Source organism: Dermacentor variabilis, chromosome 11 (assembly GCF_050947875.1).
Source record: "Dermacentor variabilis isolate Ectoservices chromosome 11, ASM5094787v1, whole genome shotgun sequence".
Classification (NCBI taxonomy): Eukaryota; Metazoa; Arthropoda; class Arachnida; order Ixodida; family Ixodidae; genus Dermacentor; species Dermacentor variabilis.
The window spans coordinates 37042561-37059228 of NC_134578.1; the positions used below are offsets into that span (position 1 = coordinate 37042561).

Sequence of the window (16668 nt, forward strand, 5' to 3'; positions counted from 1 at the left end):
TTCATGTCTCATGACTACCAGGGCAGGTAACGGGTGAGGTGTACAAAGTTGAAACTGAGTGGGTTAAATGGGGCCTTGTCAATAAATTACGTATTCAACTGCTCTCGAGCGTCGTGAACAGGTCTAATCGGAGGCACTGAGTTTAGCTTGTGCTCGAATGGCAAACTTCTCCGGGAAGTTTTATGCCTGTGTAATAAATAGTTTTTGTAAAAAAAATGTAATCAAGTGTTAGAAAGTGTTCCACGGCCGCTATCTACACTTCCCAATGACCCTACGCAACTGTAGGTTACTCTGGGTTTATATGGAAGACGACGAAGTGTCTTCTTGTCAGAACGCTTGTTTCTGTGTTCTCTTAATTTTTGGTGAAATCTTCGCCTTTCGAGGTGCCTCACCTCCCCGTCTTGCGGCCATGGACGCGGAGCATGCCAGAGGCCCACCTGGCCAGAAGTCATCACGGCTGTCAACCGCAAGGAAGCGAGTTGGCTCCACCAGCGACACCGAGGACACCGAGCTGTACTCTATGTCGGAAGACGGCTCATCCGACGACGGCTTCATACCCGTCCGGAGTAAGAGGGCGAAGCGAAAGATCGCCAACACAGCGCCGTCAACTCCTGCGAGCACTACGACTATGAAGTCAAGGCCTGCGCGCTGGCCACACGTCATCATCTTTATGCCGGAAGAACCATCAAGCAACCTACGGTTGCTGAACAGGCAAGCCCTATCCATTTTTCTGGAACGTGCGGTGCCGGATCAAATTAAAGACATCAGAATAAACCCACGCAACAATATACTCGCCATAGACGTGTACAACGCGAGTGCGCTTGGAACACTTCAAGAAATCACAGAGCTAGGCGGAATCAAAATGCGCCCCTTCATCCCGATCGACGACACATCGATAGCTGGTGTAATTTACGACATTGATATTGCCATTCCCAATGATGATTTACCTAGCCTCATCAAGCCGGCACACGAAGGCACGATCATCACGCAAGTGCGCCGTCTTGGGAATACGCGCTGCGTAAAAGTAATTTTCAAGGGAGATTGCATACCATCCTACGTTAAAGTCGGACATTTTCGACATCCGGTTCGACCATTCATCCAGAAGCCGCTTCAATGCCATCAGTGTTTCAGGCTAGGGCACGTCAAGGGCGTGTGTCCCAACTCGCTACTGTGTCCCCGTTGCGCTGAACCTCATGCGGAAGAGACCTGTGGTGCCACAGTTCTGAAGTGCGCCAACTGTAGCGGCCCTCACGTAGCCTCGTCGAAAGACTGTCCCCGTATCAAGAGGGAGCGCGCGGTTCTGAAGCAAATGGCCAGAGACAATTCGGCCCACAGGGAGGCAGCCGAAGTAGTCCGGCGTCGGCGTCGACGTCGACACCTTCGTACGTCTTCAAAGAAGGCGCATGCGCGAAGCGATAGTACCCGCTCCACTACGGTACCACTTCCTCGCGCCGCGAAAGGGCCCACCACTTCCACGAGGGAATCAGATAAGACTCTTTCTGGAGAGGAATGGCCTACGCTACCGAGCCGCTCCCTTGCTAAGGAATCTCAGCAGGTCACGGCCCCACCGGAGCCTTCTCCGGCCATTGATGATTCGCCTAAACGAGATGGTCAAGTCATCTCGGTGCTACGTTCCCTCATGGAGGCCATCCGAACGATTTTAGTTGAGATGGGGACACCGTCTGCTCGAAGCGCACTTAAAGTACTGGACGCCTTAAGCCCAGTGCTTGAATCCCTCAACTAGAAAGATGGCTACCCATACCCCATCCTTCCGAAAAGAAGTCAAGGCAGCGTCCGTCATGCAGTGGAACACCAGAGGGCTAAAATCCCGAATTTCAGATTTCCGTCAGTATGTGTACACCAATGTGTTTCCACTCATCGTCATTTGTGAGCCCAACTTGTCGAAACCAATCAGACTGTCAGGGTCCGAATGTTTCATGTCATCAACAAATAGTGCATGCAGCAAGATCATCGTTTTTGTTCGACGTGAACTCACCTATGTTTTGCAACCAATTGCGCCCCACGAGACAATCAGTATATTTGCATCACAGTTAAAAAGAAGAAACTCTTGTTTACTCTCATAGGCGTGTATATATCGCCTTCCAGCAATTTCGACACTATAAGATTAGCGGGTATTTTGAGTGTTTGCCCCGCCCCATGGGTCATCATAGGAGATTTCAATGCACACCATCCAGCATGGGGAAGTACAAAGACAAATGCAAGAGGACGAAGATTATCAAGCATCGCCTACAACTATGGCCTTACTCTCTTGAACGATGGTAGCCCCACCTTTCTTCGAGGCGTGACATACGGCAGCTGCCTCGACCTTGCTTTCGTCTCCAACTCTCTCGCCAGATGTGTGAAGTGGTTTCCAGATATTGAGACACATGGGAGTGATCACATTCCCACCTATCTGAACATCAAAGGCTTGTCGTCTAGATCTGGCCCACGGAATACCATTCGGACGATTCAATGGGCCAACTTCAAATCTGATATGGAAGATGCCTGCAGTGAGGGCCTACCCTCTGGGTTAGAACAAACAATTAAAAATACGATGCGAAACGCCACTCGCATGCTGACGGCCTCTTACACGCGAAACGACTTCGACATAGAATTAGAGCGACTTCGCGCACTTCGTCGCCGGGCGGAACGTCGATATCGGCGTACTAAATCAATCCATGCCCTTAGGACAGCCAGGAGGATACAAAAGAAGATTCAGCGTCGAAAGGATAGATTAGTGTCTGAACGTTGGGCAACGTTTTGCCAGACGCTCGACCCCCGCAAGCCGCTGTCTCACATTTGGAAAACGGTGCAAGGTCTGCATTGCCTTCCGGAACAGCGTTTTCCATTCAAGGCGCTCGCGCTTTTCCAAGGGCGGCAAGACATCGATGTCGCAGAAGACTTTTGTGCGCGGATGGCAGACCAAGCGACACGTCCAGACCCTCCAGCCCGAGATGACGTCCCCCATTCCCGTGATATCCGCATGGACCTTCCTTTTTCAATGGAGGAGCTCGAGGCGGCACTAGCTCTCTGCAGGCGCTCATCATCTCCGGGCCCAGATGGTATATCATACCGAGCCTTGTGCTATCTCGGAGAATCCGCACGGATAGCACTATTGAGTCTCTACAACACCTCATGGCAGGAGGGAAATGTTCCTGACGAATGGAAAGTGAGCCGCCTGGTGCCAATCTTGAAGCAGGACAAATCCCCGCTAGAGCTCACCTCTTACCGCCCAATTGCGTTGGCCAGCTGTGTAGGAAAGATAATGGAACGAATGATCCTTGGCCGCCTGGAATGGTACCTTGAATAATACAAGATTTATCCGAATTCCATGGCTGGTTTCCGCCGTGACCGCTCTTCCATCGACAATGTAGTTGATCTCGTTTCATATGTCCAGCACGAAAGGTCCCGTAAACGTTTATCTGCAGCTTTATTCTTGGATTTGAAATGGGCATACGATAACGTATTACATGAGGCGATTCTCGACGCTCTTGTGACGGTTGGCCTAGGTGGTCGAGTATTTTTGTGGATTGCAAGTTACCTTTCTGCAAGATCATTCTATGTGCTAACTGACGATGGCCCAACTACGCGACACTATACCAGTAGGGGCGTTCCTCAAGGCGGTGCTCTCAGCCCGACGCTATTCAACCTCGCTCTTATTGGGCTTGCTGAACACTTGCCAACTACCACCAAAATTTCAATATACGCAGATGACATCTGTGTCTGGACTTCGGCAGTCACACGTCTTCATATACGTGCACGGCTTCAAAGAGCGGCTACTTTGACAGCGAGCTACTTGTGTGAACGAGGTCTGAACATATCGCCAGAAAAATGCGCCCTAGTGGCATTTACTCGCAAACCAATGACGCCTTATGTCATCTCAATCAATGGGCGGCCCATTTCCTACGTCAGAACCCACAGATTTCTTGGCGTAATTATCGACCGAGACCTCAGTTGGAGCCCGCACGTGGCCTACATGAAACGGCGCCTGACAGCAACCTCCCAGTTGTTTAAATACTTGACAGAAAAGACGTGGGGGATGTCAGTAGACGCAATGCTGAGACTCTACAGAGCTCTCTCCCTCGGTTTTTTAAGATACAGTCTACCTGTACTGAACAACACCTGCAAGACAAATATTCGTGTTCTGCAGGCAGCACAAGCTCAAGCACTCAGAGTTTGTCTTGGTTTGCCCAGATGCACGTCAACTGAGGCAACTATTGCGATTGCTCGGGACCATCCAATGCAAACTCACATCACGGTGGAAGCGCTGAGAACGCATATCAGACATTTTGCACGTGCCCCCTATCACTACCTTGCAACACTACCTTCAGACAGGCACCAAGCATCATTCTCTAAAGCTATCGTCAAGTACAACGACAAACTTCCCTCGGGCTTCACCGCTGCATCTAAAACCTCGATACCCCCTTGGTGCCTTGACAGCCCCACAGTCTATCTCAGTGTACCAGGAATCGGGAAAAAGTCTGATTTGTCGTCGCCTGTGCTGAAACAACTGTCTCTGCTTCATCTGCACGAGAGGTACGCGAACAGTGAACATATTTATACAGATGGTTCCACAAACATCCAGTATTCGTCCGGTGCTGTGGTCGTCCCAGCAAGAGGTATTACCATCAGCTTTAGGACTGACCACCCAACGACATCTACATCTGCGGAACTAGCTGCTCTTCGCGCTGCACTTTGTTTCGTCAATCGGGAACCACCTCGACAATGGTCAATTTTCAGTGACTCAAAGGCAGCCCTACAATCTATGCTATCAGCTCTGCGTCGCGGGCCATTCGAACAGCTCGTGCTCGATATTAGATGCCTCCTTCATATATCACATGAGAAAGGACATCACGTGACGTTTCAGTGGCTGCCAAGTCACTGCGGCGTCATAGGAAATGAAGACGCCGATAAAGCCGCTCGGACAGCTCTTGAAGACACACAGGAAGAGGCCATACCACTTTCACGTCCGACGCAGCCAGAAGCCTTCAAGTGCTTGCTCGGGAGATCACGCTCTCTCTATGGTGCACACCAAGCAGCCAGACCAACCGCAGCAATCATCAACACGACCTGCCCTCATTGATGCATCTGTGTATGCCAACTGGACTCCGCCGAAGTGAGGCCACCCTGCTTTATCGCTTATGGCTAGGGGTGGCCTTCACGAAATCCTACTCGTTTCGCATTGGTATGGCCGACAACGCTCTCTGCAATGCCTGTCTTTGCGAGGAGACGCTGGAACACATTCTGTGCGACTGTCCTGAATATAATGTTCAGAGACAGTCCATTGCGTCCGTTCTAGCGCACCTGGACAATAGACCATTGTCAGTTGCAACCATTTTCACATATCGCCGACAGAAGACATCGCAGCTGAAGGCGACGCAGGGACTACTTCGGTTTATGAAGGATACGGGCTTGGACAAGCGGCTGTGACAGTGATGTCGCGTACCGCGCAAGAGTGACGGACTGTAACTGACGATGTGTTTGCTGTGTTATGTGCTCTCTCTCTCTCTCTCCTCCTCCCATCTTTCATCCCCCCATCCCGCTCCCATGTGTAGGGTAGCAAACCGGTTACGCTACACTGGTTAACCTCCCTGCCTTCCTTCTCCACTTTTTCCTTCCTTCCTGGGTTTATATTTTGCAGGAAGGGGCCCATCCTAAGTGCCATTTGTGACAAAATTCTTACGTTCGCGGCCTAGTTAGAAGCGTCAGAATTAGTTAACTGTCGCTTTTTTATTTTCATGCGATCACACCCCTTCGCAGTTGGTTTCTCCGTGGACCTCGGTAGACTAAATAACGTATAGCTTGCTTAGATCTTTCGGAAATAAGGGTCACGTTATGGGTGATGATACACCTTTCGCAGGAGATTGCGTGGGCAAGCGATAAGTAGTTTCATAAGTGTAATGTTGCACGAACAAAGCAGATTTTTTGACGCTTTTGGGGAGAGCTGTGAACGCTACCGAGATCAAATGAAGCTACCATCATCCTGGTGACGTCGAAATGGTGATGCAGGAGGAATTATGGCCAATGTTCTGTCGAATTAAACTGCACGCGTGGATTAATGCCCTAGCGAAAATTCCTTCGCAAGTGCTGGAAAGTGATATGCGTTGGCAAGGCTTCAAAATGAGCCGTAAGATATGGGCAACGTATTCCAGTACGCTGTTTGAATAGGGTAACTGAGACTGGCATTGAAACCGCGTCGGGGATGGTTCAGAGGATGTGTATACATCACAGGAGCACGGCTGAGAAAGGCGACGCGGGAAACTCGTTTGGACCTTTGCACCGTGTCGAGTGTGCAAAGTGTCCTCCAGAGCTCCCTGGGCATCGCCACATTAGCCTCTTGAGAGGTGTAAATATCCGTGACACCCCTCAAAAACAATGCAGAAATTGCAGCGCTTACCTTCCTACTAACCTTCAAATCAAGAGGTAAGCTAGATAGAATAGTAGAGAGGAGGGAGAGAGGAGGCAGGCGATGGGTAGAACCACCACATTCGCTAAACGAATCAATAACGGCATCGCCACTCTTCGCTCACAGTTCCCATGCAAAGAGGGGAGGAGGCAGGTGACTTGAGAAGGCAAGGAAACGCCACTTCTATAGACACGACAGCTGTTGAGGGCAAGCGGGAGGAATCAATTTCAAGGTACGGTACGGTACGTTTCTCATATTTCTGAAAAATAAGCACTATGCAAATTTGTCAAGCGGACAACTTACGCAGGGCTTGCAGGAGCAGAGCCGCATACAAGCGCACCGTAGGGTCGGGTCTAAGCAACACTACGGAAGCGGTCACACGTCAAATCAACACTTCTGTGGCCGCCGGGGTAGCTTTGAGGCTATGGCATTGCTCGAGGTAGCGGGTTTGACCCCGACCAGGCAGGCGCATTTCGACGGAGGCGCAGTAGAAAACGCACGTGCACTTAGATTTCGGGACACGTTAAAGAACCTCTCGGTGTCAAAATTAATCTGGATTCCGTTACTACGGCGTGCTTCATAATCCGATTGTGCTTTTGGTATGTACAGCCCCACATACAATTCAAATTTCATACTTCTTCCATTTTTACTTCCACCATGGAGGATGCTTGTCGAGAGGGCTTGTCCTCTCGATTAGAGGAAGCAATCAAGTCTGCAATGCTACACGCCGCGCGCACGGTCACGGTTTCGTCGAAGCACACGGAATTGGATATAGAGTTGGAACGACTTCGTGCACTCCGTCGCCGTGCGGAGCGGCGTTACCGGCGTACAAAATCCATCGAAGACCTTAGGACAGCCAGACGACTACAAAAGAAACTTCAACGTCGCATGGATAAATTGGCATCTCGACGTTGGGCAAGATTTTGCCAGTCACTAGACCCCCGAAAGCCACTTTCCCACATCTGGAGAACCATACGTGGTCTACGTTCCTTCCCTGAACAACGCTTCCCATTCAAAGCGCTGGCGCTCTTCCAGGGGCGGCTAGAGGCTGATGTTGCAGAAGACTTTTGTGCAGGGATCGCTGGCCAAGCAACCGGTCCAGGCTTAGGAGCCCCCAGTCGCATCCCTGCTTCACGTGACGGCCGCATGGATCTTCCTTTCATAACGGAGGAACTAGAAGCGGCTCTTGCTCTATGCAGGCGTTCTTCATCCGCGGGACCAGATGGAATATCCTACCGCGCCTTGAACAACCTGAGTGATGGCGCACGGAGAGAACTGTTACATCTCTACAACTTATCTTGGCAGGATGGCATGGTTCCCGAAGAATGGAAGATAAGCCGCTTGGTCCCTCTCCTGAAGCAAGGCAAGTGCCCACTTGAACCCACCTCATACCGCCCAATAGCGCTGGCCAGCTGTTTGGGAAAGATAATAGAAAAGATGATCCTTGCCCGCTTGCAGTGGTACCTGGAGCACTACAACATGTTACCGAATTGCATGGCTGGTTTTCGTCGAGATCGCTCTTCAGTAGACAGTGTTGTTGATCTCGCTACGTACCTCCAGCTTCAAAAGTCACGCAAAAGATTATGTGCAGCTTTGTTCTTGGCTGTCAAGGGGGCATACGATAACGTATCTCACGAGGCTATCCTCGATGCTCTTGAGATGGTTGGTCTAGGTGGTCGAGTTTTCCAATCGATCTCTCATTACCTTTTTATGAGATCGTTCTTTGTCTGTACCGGTGATGGTAAAACCGCACTACACTACACGTACCGAGGTGTTCCTCAAGGTGGTGTACTAAGCCCTACCCTATACAACCTCACACTCATTGGTCTCGTTGATCATCTGCCAGCAGTGATCAAGATATCAATGTACGCCGACGACATATGTATATGGACCTCAGGTGTGACACGTCCTCAGATACGTGCAAGACTTCAAAAAGCTGCTACTCTAATAGCTATATACCTCCGCAACCAAGGTCTTGAAATCTCGTCAGACAAATGTGCACTGATGGCGTTCACTCGCAAACCAATGACACCCTACGCCATATCAATGAATGGCCAGATAATTTCTTATGAGAAGACTCACAAATTTCTTGGCATAATCATTGATAGACATCTCTCATGGAGCCCGCACGTGACCTACTTGAAAAAGCGTCTGACAGCAATCTCCCAACTTTTCAAGTTTCTGGGAGGAAAGACTTGGGGAATGTCAGTGCATGCAACGTTGGAATTGTACAGGGCTCTTTTTCTGGGCTTCTTGAGATACACTTTGCCCATACTGACCAACACCTGCCAGACAAATCTTCGTGCTCTACAGGCTATTCAAGCTCGGGCTCTCAGGGTTCGTCTTCGTTTTCCAAAATGCACATCGATAGCAGCGACTATTGCGATTGCTCGGGACCAACCTATACAAACACACATTGCGGTAGAAGTGTTGAGAGCGCACATTAGGCACGTTGCCCGTGCCTGTTCCCATCATCTGGCAACACTACCGTCAGAAAGGCCGCAGGCAGCATTTTGTACTACGATTTCGGAGTATTACACCTGCCTCCCGTCAGGCTTCACCCCCGCAAATAAGCCATCGATTCCTCCATGGTGTTTGGCTCGACCCGCAGTGCACCTCACCGTACCAGGAATCAGGAAAAAATCTGAGCTGTCATCACCTGCTCTTAAACAACTAACTCTGCTCCTTTTGCACGAGAGGTACGCCGAACACGTACATATTTATACTGATGGATCGGCAACTCTCCAGTGTTCCTCTGGAGCCGTGGTCTTCCCAGCGAAAGCCACCACCATCAGTTTCAAGACATGTCACCCAACGACACCGATGGCCGCGGAACTTGCAGCCCTTCGCGCTGCACTTCGTCTCGTCAGCCAAGAGCAACCTCGAAGATGGTCAATATTCAGTGACTCGAAGGCTGCACTGCAATCTTTGCTATCGGCCCTGCGGCGCGGACCAAACGAACAACTGGTATTTGAGATTAGAGAACTCATTCATACCTTAACTGAGAAAGGAGACCACGTGACATTTCAGTGGCTTCCAAGTCACTGCGGAGTCATAGGGAACGAACACGCTGACCACGCTGCTCGGTCGGCTCTTCAAGGGGACGAAGAGGAGCCGATACCGTTATCAAGGACAGATGCCGGTCGAAAACTTCGAATGATCAGCCGTGACATCACGTTCTCCTTGTGGAACGCTGGAAGTTTTCACGACTACCGACTCCACAATCTTGACTACCCTCTACGCCTTTGTATTCCAGCTGGACTCTGCCGTCGCGAAGCTACCCTGCTTTGTCGACTATGGCTAGGGGTGGCTTTCACCAAGTCTTTCGCTTACCGAATTGGATGGGCCGACGACGCCACGTGTGAGGACTGCGGTAACGAGGAGACTTTTCAACACCTTCTTTGTGACTGTCCTCGATATAATTTGCAGAGACAATCACTCGCAACCGCGATAGCGCGCTTTGACCAAAGACCTCTCACAGAGGAACTTATTTTAAAATACCGCCATCACAAGCCATCGCAGCAGAGGGCGACGAGGGCACTGTTGCGGTTTTCGAGGGCGACAGAATTGGACAGGCGGCTGTAGCCTGAACAGATGTTGATAGTGCGGCAAGTGTCACTGTGCTGTGCGATGACAGTATTCGGTGCCAGTGACCGATTGTGATTGTGTGTCTACGCTCCTTCCTTTCCTTATCTCTACTTTGTTACCACTTTACCTCCCCCTCCCCTCTCTCCCCATTGTAGGGTAGCCAACCGGATCTTTTTCTCTGGTTAACCTCCCTGCCTTTCCCCTTTCCTCTCTCTCTCTCTCTCATACTTCTGCCACGACGCGATGTGCCATCTGAGACAATGACAATGCTCAACCCTCTCAGAGGTTACGAAGTACAGCGCAGAACAGCGCCTCAAGCTACAATGCAGACAAACAGCAGCTGGTGCGCGCAAGTTAACATTTAGCATCGAGTCACCACTCTCGTGTTTGTCTAAGCGTTGAAGAAATTAAAAATTTGCCCTTAACATCATCGCCACTCACATTCGATCAACGCGAAGAGCACAAGAAGCTTCGCTTGCATCGATTGCCACAGTGCGTGGGATCAGCATATTGTTTTTTCTGTGCTTGTTGCACTTCTTTCTCAAAGAGAGACCGTATAGTTTCTTTGAGCACCACAGGACGAAGCGACGCCCTGATTGTCTCCTTTCGCTTTCTTTCTTTTTTTTGATCTCCTAACCCTCTTTTTCCTGCGTAGCGTAGTAAACGGGAAGTGCGTCTTGTTGGCCTCCCTGACTTTTCTTTCATTTTCTTTCTCTTCTGGCTATAACAACGTTTCAGAGATCGCGTAGCGTTATTCTCACCTCTGTTACTTCGTTTTCCAAATGGGATATCTTCGAGAGAGCCTCTTGCAGCAGACGAGCGAGCTACGAAGTTTAAAAAGAAACAAAAGCGAGAGAGGTAACACGTAGAAGATTAACACTAAAACGTAGTATCAGCAAGTAAATAGCAATGGAAAACTACTCACCTCGGAGGATTCGGTTGAAGACACAGGATGCTCATTCCTGTTAGGGTAGACGCGGCTCTAAGAGAGAAAGAAAAAGAAAGAGTGTTAAGTTTATTTATTGATGTTGGCATTTGCTTGAATTATCGCGAGCGCGTACGGATTCCTAAGCAATGAAAATCATACAACTACGTCTGAGGACAGAGGTCCCTAATATAAACCAAAGATTAGGTTACATTTCACTTGGCGATTAGGTGGTGATGTTGGAATCATGTGCTTCTTGCCCCTCCACCTCACTTCTACGGGGATTAAGGTGCCATTACTGATTAAAATTGCTTGAAAGAAATTCTTATACACACGGAAAAGCCGAAAAAGAAACAAATAATGGAGAGAGTAACGTTGCAACTATGTACAACGTTGAGAAAGAAATTGAACTTCAAAGGCATGCGCAGTAAACGGCAGATTTAAACAGCGTCACAGAAGGCCCATCAATAGGACCACAGAACAGAGGACTGACTAACAAGTAAGGTTTTTTTGCTGTGCCTCGAAAGCTGGAACACATTTAGATTTATGAATAGGTCCCAATGAACACGCTATTAACACTGTCAGTATTAGAGGCTAGGTCGAACGCAAGAAAGAAATTCCGCGCGCGGAACGTACTGCCGTCCTTATATATATATATATATATATATATATATATATATATAGCACATCATTCGCCGCTGCTCTAAACTTGAACCGTTCTTGTCTCCGCTGATCATAAAAAGGAGAGGTTAACAGAAAATGTAAGATCACCTCATCGGGTTCACCACAAGAACATGATGATTTGATGCGCCCTAATTTAAGTAAGAAGTCGTTAGCAAACGTTGCGCACAGCTTGAGGTTTATTTACAGAGGGTCTGAAGCAGTCAGCATCCATATAATGTTCCTAGACGTGACCATTTTATTCGTCTACTCTTAGAACAAGAAATGGACATTTGAACACATCCACTTGTGAGCTGCGGGGTAGTTATTGCAATTTCAATTTGCTAGCGTTAATTTACATGTTATATTCCCTTCATTTAAAGCGACTAGGCTACAATGATGGTTTTAGCTCTGGTTGCTAGGACGAATATTTAGTGAATTTTACATGTTAATTTGTTTGTACACCACCTGTTCATTGTAAGTACAACCTCCTATTTCGTATCTATCTATGAAGGTCTCGACTAATGCTGACAGTGGAGGGTTCTCCGGGACCCAGTCCAGCTTCCATAGAACAGCTCTTATCCCTGTAGTCAACCTCAATTTTGCTGTAAAAAATAAAGTTTGAACTTGAAGCTCAAGAACAGTACGGCAGTTCGTGCGACGTAAAAAGTGGTCCTGGTGTGCGAAGGCGTGACGCGAAGTTCAAACTGTCCTTAAATGAACTTTACACGAGCTATTTTTCAACCTGTGACGCGCCTAGGAAAAGATGTCCTTTACGGGTTACTTTTGTTGGCAGGTAAATAAAACTTGCATCTAGCTGAACACGTCCAAGTTTTTTGGTTTGGTTATGATGGCGTAAGTATGCAGTTGTATGTGCTAATAGTAGTTTGAAGCCGTGTGGATATATGTAGCACAATGCGTTGGCGGGCTAGTTGGTGCGAATCCATGAATACTTTGTTTAGCGCAAAAAGGTTTATAAAATTCTCTTGTCATGTGGCAAAGTGTATGTAGGGCAGTCAGGCCGCTGTGTTAACGAGCGCCTTAGAGAACATGAGCGATCCATACCAACAGGCACAGGTTCGCATTTGGCTCAGCATTGTAAAACATGCAAATGCAAACCCATGTTTCGTGATACCACAATTTTGAAGAAGAGTCGTGACACCACCGCCCGAGAGTTATCAGAAGCATTTTTCATTCAGTCATTGGGGTCACTGTGCATTAGTGTGCCTTCCTTAACCTTGTACAGCGCTGAATTTGGTTTTTTGGATTCTGTCGCATGAGTGCGCTCTTGGGATCGGATGTTGGTGGCTCCACCGCATGGTGCTCACTGCGCATGTTCCTCTGGTTTGAGCGGTCTATAAAGGAGTGACGCAATAAAATGATGTCAGTTGAGAGTAGCGCCTTGTCCTGTCGTCTTTCTTGTGTCTGTCTTTTTGCGCTAAACAAAGTATTCATGGATATATGTATATTTATCATTCTCAATAATCATGTATCTCGATAATATGTATCTCCACATTTCTACATCCGTATATTTCCATATGCCTATGTTATATTTATCCGTATATATGTCACACTATCTCGCTATATATATACGTCTGCATATTTCTCTAAAAGATAGATTTGATCGACCAAAGCTTGAATGCTATCTTCTTCACATGAAAGCATACGCCTAATTATTAGAACTAATAGCGCGCATTAAACTACTATGATACCAATAGTGTTACTACAGTAAGAATAATCTTACTAACCAGATGTTCTAACAATAGCAGTACTGTTTAACAGAATTACTAGTGTATGTCCTATTACAGCTATGGAGCTCAATTTTTGCATCCAACATGAAAACTGGTCGTGACGTAATGACGAAACTGTAGTGCATAAAAGAGCGGCGTTGTGCTTACTTCGAAAGGACTGTGCTCCGCAGTGAACTCGTTAACTGCACGCGACATGCCAACCTGCGAGTCGAAGCAGAGAATTAGCAAATAACGCTTCACCAGCAAGCAATGCCTATACTGAGAGGTGCTGTTGGATGCACACACTCGTGACAGGAGCTTGTATTTTTGCTCAGGGAGATCTAGACATCAAGTATCGAAGAGGCAAAAACGTATTTGAGCATCGGACTTGTACATTTAAGAAAGCTTGGTGAAACTCTTACGTCATCGAAAGGGTCCTGCCGCCCAGTGCCATTGAAGCTCTTCGGAATTTCTTGCTGGAATATGACAGCAAACACCCGTTAAAGCGAGAATATATGTTTTAGATTTTCAGGTAAAAGCAAGACCCACAAAGTCACTTAACAAAATTAAAATCACAGCAGGAGACTTTTAGGGAAAAGCTTGCTGTTATGGGCTCCCACACACATAAAGAATCAATCAATCAATCAATCAATCAATCAATCAATCAATCAATCAATCAATCAATCAATCAATCAATCAATTTTAAAAGTACCTTGTCACCTACAATATTAAAGATTAGTTGGATAATGGCAACCTGCTGTTCATGATCTGAGAATGCCTGCCAAACGCACCCCAGCCCATTCTTATTCTTCTGATTATTTCCGTCTCATGATCCGGATCCGCCGTCACTACCTGCCCTAAGTAGATGTATTCCCTTACGACTTCCAGTGCCTCGCTGCCTATTGTAAATTGCTGTTCTCTTCCGAGACTGTTAAGCATTACTTTAGTTTTCTGCAGATTAATTTTTAGACCCACTCTTCTGTTTTGCCTGTCCAGGTCAGTGAGCATGCATTGCAATTGGTCCCCTGAGTTACTAAGCAAGGCAATATCATCAGCGAATCGCAAGTTACTAAGGTATCTCCCTTAACTTTTATCCCCAATTCTTCCCAATCCAGGTCCCTGAATACCTCCTGTAAACACGCTGTGAGTAGCATTGGAGATATCGTATCTCCCTGCCTGACGCCTTTCTTTATTGGGATTTTGTTGCTTGCTTTATGGAGGACTACGGTGGCTGTGGAGCCGCTATAGATATCTTTCAGTATTTTTACATACGGCTCGTCTCATAACCTCATAAGATGGCACGCAATTACTAACGTTGTTTTAATTTTGTAACCTTGCAATGCCTAAACAGAATTCACGTCGACGAAAATTGTTGCAAATTGTTGATATTTATTCCTGGACATGGAGAGTACATCTGTGAAGAAGAAATAAAGAAACATACTTTTATTCAGTCATAACCTAATTACTATAATATATAAGTAACTATAATTGGTGTGCTATACTTACCACTGAAATTTTACTCCACCCTATCAATAACACAACTAAGGGCTTTCTATTTAATTTCCCATAACCTGAATTAGCCTTTCGAGACATCGAATTCGGCGTAGCATATTTGACGTATTCTGCATTTAAGTTAATTGCACACTATGCACACCGATCGCCCATCTATTTCGTAAAGAGTGTCGGAAAGAAAAGTAAACACGTCGAAGTTTCGCCCGAAAGGCGAAGCATTGAAGGCGATAGGAAATTTGTAGACAGCTATACGAAGCAAGGCTGTGTGAACTAATGATGTTATGTTGTGTTTACTGGTGCAAGAGCCAGATATGGCCAAAGAGCGCCACGCAAGATATAATGTGGTGATAATGATATGTCAGTGCAATGGGCAGATGTATTGCAATGGGTAGACGTTACATGGCTGTAAAATGGTCTAAATATCAGTCATTGTAAAGCACGCAAAATAGATAGGCATTAAAATAATGCGCATGGCAATGAGGTGTGCTATGAGTGCAAAATATGTTACAGAACGATCACAGAATAAAATTTAAGATTACGGAGCTAGCACTACCGCCTCACGAGGGCCCTTAATCTCAATGGCACGGAATCCGGTGCTCTACAAAAAGCTGCCTAAACTTGTAAACATCCGCTTACTAACTAAATTGACAAGCATGGTGTCACGCGTGCAGGTGAGCATGAAGACATCTCACTCGATGACGTGGAAACTCGCTGTGCAAATGCTGGAGTGAGGAAGCGCGGTAGCAGCGGCGAGCGAACTGACATTCGCGCTGCGCGAACTCCGCTACCCCTCCCCCCCACCCCCCTGAGCGCACGAGATTGAGCGCACGAGATTGAGCCACGATCAGCGGCAGACCCTCGCAAGATTTCACTTGCACGTACAGCATACGGCGACGATGTTATCGGGCTTGGATTTTATGCGGAGTATCATGGTGAAGGCAGAAATGCGCCAGCTGTGTCCCATATTATTGCTATCACAACAAAAAAAGCAAAGGGATATTCACCTCAGGGAGCGACACCTCGCAGGGGAGGCTGTCTTGTTGCTTTCGAATACATTCTTTCATGTGACCTCTGATGAGTTTCTTGGGCATCTCATCGTTGCACAGGGGGCACACGCTAACCTTTAGAAAGGCCAGAAATAAATAATATCAAGAAGTGCCATCTCAGATAAAGCTATACAGGCTAGCAGAACAAGCAACGTATGTTATTCAGTTTAATAGAGAAGGACCAATATCTAAGCGACATGGTACGCATGCAATATGAAGAAAACAGCGCATGGAGCAACATAGCGGGGAGAACAACGGGACACGTGCGGAAATCACAAAAAAAAAAGCCTTGCGGCAAAACACGCCTACACCCGCGCGTGCGCAATGAGAGGTGAGTATACGGAAAGGCCGTTAACGTAATCTGATATAATCCGCCTATACCCTCATACATCCTCCTTTTCTCCCTTAATTACTATTATAGTATCAGTATTTCTTTAGAAGACAGGGCGATAGATGGCCGGCTAAAACAAGTCGCTATTTCGCATGATGAACTCTGCTTAAGTGATTTCACGTGTTTCTTGTTCTTTGTGAGCAAGCAACAATTTTGTACCCTTAAAGGGGCACTAAAGACAAATATTAAGCCGAAATAAAGGGATACGTTATCGCTAGAGAACTTTGAACGCTTCAGTTGAGTATTGAGAACAGATGTCTAGTAATCGAGAAATTGAGGTAAATGCAGGATACGATTCGAGGCTCCACCAGGACGTTCAAGTTCAAGACCGACGATGGTGCGATGCATAATAGTTCTGTAACCAGTACACAACCATGCACAATAAAAAGATAACTGCATTGCATCATAAG

The 16668-nt window shown here is 47.3% G+C and overlaps 1 protein-coding gene across 5 annotated transcripts in view; it reads right to left on the reverse strand.

Moving 5' to 3' along the window:
* LOC142564547 (uncharacterized) overlaps nucleotides 1-16668 on the reverse strand; it is a 39452-nt gene that overhangs the window by 8792 nt on the left and 13992 nt on the right. For 3 of the 5 annotated variants that reach the window (XM_075675576.1, XM_075675575.1, XM_075675572.1), the window contains 5 exons: nucleotides 15826-15942; nucleotides 13732-13785; nucleotides 13478-13531; nucleotides 10920-10976; nucleotides 10756-10818 (listed from right to left, as the gene is read on the reverse strand). In XM_075675576.1, coding sequence (XP_075531691.1) covers nucleotides 10756-10818; nucleotides 10920-10976; nucleotides 13478-13531; nucleotides 13732-13785; nucleotides 15826-15942 — 345 coding nt within the window. The remainder of the gene's footprint in view (nucleotides 1-10755; nucleotides 10819-10919; nucleotides 10977-13477; nucleotides 13532-13731; nucleotides 13786-15825; nucleotides 15943-16668) is intronic. The other 2 variants (XM_075675573.1, XM_075675574.1) reach the window with 2 other exon arrangements.